Source organism: Dama dama, chromosome Y (genome assembly GCF_033118175.1).
Source record: "Dama dama isolate Ldn47 chromosome Y, ASM3311817v1, whole genome shotgun sequence".
Classification (NCBI taxonomy): Eukaryota; Metazoa; Chordata; class Mammalia; order Artiodactyla; family Cervidae; genus Dama; species Dama dama.
Genome location: NC_083715.1, coordinates 4,525,332 through 4,532,587, shown reverse-complemented (window position 1 = coordinate 4,532,587; position 7,256 = coordinate 4,525,332). Strand labels below are relative to the sequence as shown.

General features: G+C 48.8%; 1 protein-coding gene across 1 annotated transcript; it reads left to right on the top strand.

Annotated features, from left to right (window-relative positions):
- The first annotated feature begins 5,375 nt into the window (after positions 1–5,375).
- On the top strand, positions 5,376–7,010 carry LOC133053588 (chromodomain Y-like protein). The gene is given in 1 exon segment (XM_061138142.1): positions 5,376–7,010. A coding segment is annotated over 1 exon segment (1,635 nt).
- The last annotated feature ends 246 nt before the right edge of the window (positions 7,011–7,256 follow it).

The following is a 7,256-nucleotide window of genomic DNA, read 5'->3' as shown; positions in this document are numbered from 1 at the left end:
GGGCTAAGCATTTAGTAGATGTACTTATCTTGGCAACCTCTGCCTTGATAGCCGCAATTGCCTCCATTACAGTGGCAGCAGTAGCTCTAACCCAACAAGTGCATACAGCTCAATTTTTTAATAACATCTGCAGAAATGTGTCCCTGACTTTAGCATCTCAAGAAATCATAGATAGTAAACTAGAGATGGAAGTAGATACTTTGGAAGAAGCTGTAATGCACATAGGAACTGAATTGCAAGCATTAATAGTAAAATTAGCTCTGTCTTGCCACGCTGATTGTCGATGGATCTGTATCACTCCCTAGCAAGTTAATGAAACAGACTATAATTGGGAATGGATTAAAAGTCATATCACAGGAATTTGGAATAGCTGCAGCATAAGCTTAGATTTAGAAAACGTATGTAAACAAATCCAAGCCCTAGAGCATTCCAGACTAGACTTCACCGCTGCCGGAACAGCAACTAATCATTTCAATATCCTCTCAAGCTTGGTGACAGGCAAAACTTTGTCTCCAGGCTAATAAGCTGTATTGATATGGATGCCATGGCCTTACTAGTAATACTTTTTCTTCCTTGTCTTTTTCAAAGTCTACTGCACAGCATTCAAAGTGTTGCGACTGAACTTCATCTTGCTGTCCTAGGAAATAAACGGGGAGATGTCGGGAGCCGGCGAGAGAAACGCAGCCCGTGACACGGTCTGGGCTCAAGGAGCTGGCACGCAAAGTTGTGGGGACCTCCAGGACCACTCCACACGCAAATCATCCCGACCTCTGGGGGTTTCTCGGGATTGCCCCACAACCCACGCCCAGGCCTTCGGCCTTTCATCTTCTGATGCTTGGCGTTCTTTGAAGTTCCCAAAACACAAGTCTGACTCTTACCTAAAATTCCTCTTCGAAACCTTTGCATGGCAGCAACACAGTCCATGGGGGCCCACGGGTTCTAATAAACAGGTCTATCTACCCCATAAGCAAAAGTCAATAGAGTCCATTATGAGATTGGGAAGATTGCTTAGGGTGTGATCAGGAGGGAATTCATGAGAACTTTGACCTTTAGCATTACATACCAGAGCTAAGTCAGCCTGGGGATCAGCTTCACAAGATAATGTTTGTAGATGGCTTTTCACAGTTGACTAGCTGCTGCCCTTGAATTGTTGAAAAGTTATGTGTAGGTATGGACTGATCTGGAAAGTTATTTCTGATGTCACCCAGGATTATGCACCTGGTACAATCTTATCATTGCCCCTTCCTTAAAGGTCTTTAAAGGATTATTGATTTTAGGGTACATAAGCACTGATGTAAAAGAATAAAATAGTCTTGATTCTGCACTCAACCAAGACTCGACTCAGTTTTCTATACTTTGCAGACACTGCTTATCCTAAAGGAACACCTGGACTTCACCAGGCCTGCGTCCCCGAAGCTGATAAGAAAGGAAATACAGAAAACAAAGGATAGATATGCAATGGTAAAGAGGAAGATGAACATTTATATATATATTAAAGATTCACCCTAAGGGGAAAATAAGTGTAGGAAAGGCAAAGAAAAGAATCGATATAGAAAAAATGCACTAGTTTTAATAAATAAGTAAATAAATGTATAATAAGTGGGGGAAATGGAAGAAGACAATAAAAAGTAGAAAATAAAACTCTACAGAGCAGCAAAAGTCCAACTTAGAGACAAAGTTCTAAAACAAGAATAAAGTGAATTAAACGTCATTAAATTGGCACAGTGAACAAAGGAACCCGAGTGTTTATCTACAAGTATAAAACTAACTAAAGCACTAACCGGAATACAAAACTAGTCCTAGGTTCTAGGTGGGCAGTAAGGCAGTTAAAATAAATCTAACAAATATGTTGAGAGGAAAAAAATGAACAGATATACAGTCTTAAACAGTGGGAGATAAAATCATTTATACAGGTAAAGTTTAACTACAAAGGGGCGGGAAATACAGTACGAAAAATAAACAAAGGAGTAAATGTAGATAACAAAATTAGGAGGATTAAAAATTGTCAAGTTAAACTTAGAAGAAGACTGAGGAAAATAAAAGAAAAGAAGTTCTACAGAACTGCAAAAGCTGAACGTACAAGAAACGTTTTATAGCAGGAGTGAAGAAGATGAAACACACACACACAGGAAAAAAGCTCCAAAGCTTCATTTGATTCCGTAGTGAAATTAACAATGACAACTACTGCAGTTGTGGTGAGGGCGGAAAGAAAGAAAACAAATAAATCCCAAAGAATCTACAGAGCAAATCAAAAGAGAGGAAGAACATACGTTTATCTTGAGTCACTGCTGTCAGAGTCCTTTCCTTCACTTGTATTCACAGGCCACCTCACCTCCCTCGGCTACCCGTCATTGGTGTGCTGATCTCTGGACCTGGTGTGGGGGCAACTTACATTCTAATCTGGTCCCACTCCTATGTGTTCTTGCCTGCAAAGTCCACAGCCATCAGAACTGGTGCGTTTTGTTTCGTTGTGGTTGTTGTTGGTTGATTGGTTGGTTTGCAGGAGGGATCTCTCAATGACTTGTTTATCCATTGCTTAGACACAGAGTCTTCCTAGGTGATCGTGTGGGTTTAATCTGCAGTTTGTACACCTCGTAGGGAGGTTCTGGGCCTTCTTCCTTAGCTACACTGCTGCTGACTTTCATGGGGGTTCCCCGTCCATTTCTGCATGTGGTTTGTCCACTGGAATTTGCTCCTGAGGTTGCCTTGGAGTCCTTGGGTTTGCCCCTTTGAGGACCAGGTGTGGAGGTGGTGCAGCAGATTGGGTCACAGAGGTTCTGGCAAGCGCTGCGTGCTCAGGGGTTTGGCAATAAGGACAGCGGCTAATATAATGCTCTAGAAGGGCATGGCAATCCGTATTGGCCAATACGCTCCAGGATTCTTGCATGGAGAATCCCCTCCCTGGCAGAGAATCCTGCCACAGTCTCCAGGGTAGAAAGGAATCTGACAATCCTGAAGCGAAACTGAGAGCAAAGACGGACGAGTACTTGGACCGTGGCAGCTCTGCCTGAGTGAGAGTTGAGCATGAAGGCAACACAGTTGCTTGGCTTTCAGGGACCCTGGCAGTGCCAAGTGTACAGAGACTTGGACTACCTCCACTGCAGGAATTAAGGCCCTGTCTGAATTTTTCTTTGAGCCTATTGTAGCTGGCAATCTGAAGGCCTCTTTGGCTAGTCTTTCTCCATAGACACATGCATTCAGGCCCTTCGAGGGCTTTCCTGTCTGGGGTCCGTCACTGTTGTTCAGCGTGTCAGGCACATAGTGGGACCCCCCACGCTGGGGTCCTACTCTGTCGTTTGGAGCATCAGGTACTTAAAGGCGCTCCCTGGGTGGAGTCTTACTCTGTAGTTCAGTGATTCAAGTGCTTCATGGGACCAACCTCTCTTTTATTCAGCTGTGATGCAGGCGTGTGGGGAGACAGAGGCTGTCCCGATGGCTCCACCCCCTACACATGACTCAGCAGTGTCACCTTCCTCCCATGGCCACCTGGCTTACCTGCACAGGCTTTTCCCACACGATCTCCTCATTTGAGCATCCCCTCAATTTGTCTCTAACCAGTAGGCAGCAGACCATGGCCAGGGATTTCTTCACAATCTCTAGGAACCATCTGCTTCCTGCTGCACCTTCTACAGGACCTGTGTCCCTCTCTGGGGTGTGAATGACTGTGGAAAGGACTGTCTCATTCTCATCCCTTCTAGGCTGCCACAGATGTGCTGTTTCACTCTCAGACTTAAGTGTTTCTCCTCTGATGCAGACAGTTGCTCCCATGTGGAGATCGGACACCTACTTCAGGTCTCCCACCCCCTGAGGGCAGGCCCAATCCTACTAACACGCATGTCTCCTCCCCCCACCCCCTAGTTATTGCATCCTCCTGATTGTTTGCGGTTCCATCTACTATTTTCCTCTGTTCAGGCAGTCCTGTCTGCTCTCAGCTGAGGTTCTGCAAGCACTTGTGTCTGAAGGTCTATTCCTGATGGATCCGTGGAGAGAGATGTACTCCCTGTACCCCTCCCCCTCCACCATCTTGTGCTTCTCAACTTTTTGACTGGTAGAAGTAAGACTGCTCTGAACATTGAGGCTTGTCCTAGGTGACTAAGCAGCCAGTGCACACCAGGAAGACAGCACCTCATGGAAACCACAGGGAATCCCACTATGTCAACAAAGACTGCCCCCCAAGGGTACATCTAAGGCTGGCTGACCATGCTACCCCATTAGGAACAAAGGGACTGTGCTGAAGCACACAACTTATTCCCCTATCCTCCAGCACCAACAACCTCAATGAGAGACCTTGGGAACTAGATGGGTAGGCATGATTACACAGGGTTTCCTCCAAGAGGCTGGAAGCTTGTGGCAGCTATTCATGGAAATGAATTCCACCATGGTCTCAACTGTGAGGAGACACCCAAAGGAGCTTCTGCCAGGAAAACAGGATGAGAAGAAATTTGTGAGGGTGCATGTTGAGAAGCCCTGTGCACATGAGGCTCACACACCACTGGGCAAGCTGCACCCCTTCCTTCCTGGGAATACTAGTCAGTCGCAGGTGGTGATTTCCTTCTTGGGGGTCATCCAGCACAACCCAAAGCGTGCATTTGTCTGCCTCATCCACATTACCATGTTAAAACTGAAGCCTGGGTATTACATCTGGAGAGGTGACAATTAGTCCTCGAATTGAAACAAGACAGTGCCAAGTAGCGCCAGAGCAAGTGTATGTATTCAGTGCATACTGAATATTGTGTATTCTCACAGTTGAGGACGGGGCTTTTAGACTGGAGACTAGAAAACTGAGGAGAGCTAGATGAAGACTGAGAAAAGGAGGTGGGATGGAAAAGGTTTCTCATAAGTGGCCCAGAATTGAATGGCCGTCAAGGTTCATTTCCTCCTACCAGTTGTAGGATGAAAGGGAAATTATTCTCAGTTCCACAGCCTAATTATCATGGATGGATTTGAGGCAAGAAAACGAAAAGTAGTTAATAATGTAACGTGAGACAGACTCGAAGGAAAGGCTGAAACCCGGTTGTGGGGCAAGGTTTGGAGGAGACACACTCTCCCTGACATGTGGCCCATCTGTGTTGGTGTAGAGAGATGAGGATGGCAGGTGAGTTTGGGGGGCTCTTTGGGATGATGAAAAATGCCTCATTTCTGCCAGCAAATCAACTGAGCTGCTCTGCATCCAACATCACAGGTTTCAGGATGAGGCTTTGTGATGCTAAGGCTGGGGGAAGGCTGCCATTGGCTGGGGAATGGACTTACTGACGTCATAATCATAAAGGTGTGGTCCCCTACATATAGGGGTGTTCAGGGACTCTGGAGCAGACCACTGGGAGTCTTCAAAATGACCAGGGTTGCCTCACTGGCCCAGCCCAGAGGGGGCAGCCATGGCCTCCGAGGAGCTGTATGACGTTGAAAGGGTCATTGACAAGAGGCAAAACAAGAAAGGGAAGACGGAGTATGTGGTTCAGTGGAAAGGCTATGGCAGGGAGGATGCCACATGGGAGCCAGAGCAGCACCTGGTGAACTGCGAGGAGTGCATCCACGACTTTAACCGGCAGCACACCGGGAAGCAGAAGTAGGGCAACCTCACTAGAGCCAAGCAGACCACCCCAAACAACGGCCAGAATCAGATCTCCAGATCCACCAACAGCAGCTTCTCCAAGGCCGCCCCCAAGGCCCTAGTGGTGGACAAGGAGCATGAGGCCAAGAGCACACCACTGTTTACCACCAGCCAGAATTTCCAGAAGAGCTCCACGCAGGGCCAGGCCACCTACAAGAACATGGACCTGGCCTGGTTGGGCAACAGGATTCTCGTGCCCAAGAGCCCCATAAAGAGTGGGACTGTGCTGGACAGCTTTCAGCACGAGAGCCCCGAGAATCCGGACCCCATGAAGCAGGGGCTGGAAGACACAGCGGCCCCAGAGGCGGCAGCCAAGAAGTGGATTGGGGACCTACTGAGCCCGGGGATGGAGCCGGTGATGATGGGGAGCCGGCCCTGGATACACCCATTGTTGCCACGGGCGTCGGGCCCCGTGAAGGCCACCATGGCCACACGGCTGGCCATGAAAGGGAATGGCACGTCCGATTTGGTGGACGCACTTCCAGTCAACTGCACAAGTCCCCTGCAGACGTCAGTCATGGGCATGAAAGCTGGGAAGAAGAAGTTTATGAAGGACAGGCAAGACCAGCCCTTTAACAAGCAGCTGCGCTTCAGCGTGCGGCAGAGGGAGAGCGCCTACAGGTACCGGGACATTGTGGTCTGGAAGCAGGACGGCTTCACCCACATCCTGCTGTCCACCAAGTCATCCGAGAACAACTCGCTGAACCCGGAGGTGATGAAGGAGCTGCAGAGAGCGCTGAGCATGGCCAACGCCGACGACAGCAAGCTGGTGTTGCTCAGCGCCGTGGGCAGTGTCTTCTGCTGCGGCCTGGACTTCCTCTACTTCATCCGGCGCCTGCCAGATAACCGCAAGAGGGAGAGCGCCAGAATGGCTGAGGCCATCAGAAACTTCGTGAACACCTTCATCCAGTTCAAGAAGCCTATTGTCGTAGCTGTCAATGGCCTGGCAATTGGGCTAGGAGCATCCATCCTGCCTCTCTGTGATGTGGTCTGGGCCAACGAAAAGGCATGGTTCCAGACGCCCTATACCACCTTCGGACAGAGTCCAGACGGCTGTTCCACCGTCATGTTCCCCAAGATTATGGGAGGAGCATCTGCCAACGAAATGCTGTTCAGAGGGCAGAAGCTAACAGCACAGGAGGCGTGCAGCAAAGGGCTGGTCTCCCAGGTGTTCTGGCCTGGGACCTTCACCCAGGAAGTCATGGTTCGCATCAAGGAGCTCGCCTCTTGCAACCGTGTCATGCTGGAAGAATCCAAGGCCCTTGTGCGCTGCAACATGAGGCTGGAGCTGGAGCGGGCCAATGAGCGGGAGTGTGAGGTGCTCAAGAAGATATGGGGCTCCACGCAGGGCATCGACTCCATGCGCAAGTACCTGAAGAGCAAGACCGACGATTTCTGACTGTCCAGCCGCTTGACCTCACCAGGGCTTGCGGTGCCAGACCTCACGGCCTGGGCCAGGCTCCTACCGAGCTCCCTCTGGGAAGCAGGACTTGAGACAGACAAGCTATTTATTGCCAAGGAGTTCTGAGGTACTGTAGCTTTAAAATAAATAACTAAAAAAACTCCTTTGTTGAAACGTCATTGGTTTATACTTAATACACACGAGTATAAAAGTATAATGGTGAGCTCTGGCCTGCTCCTTGAG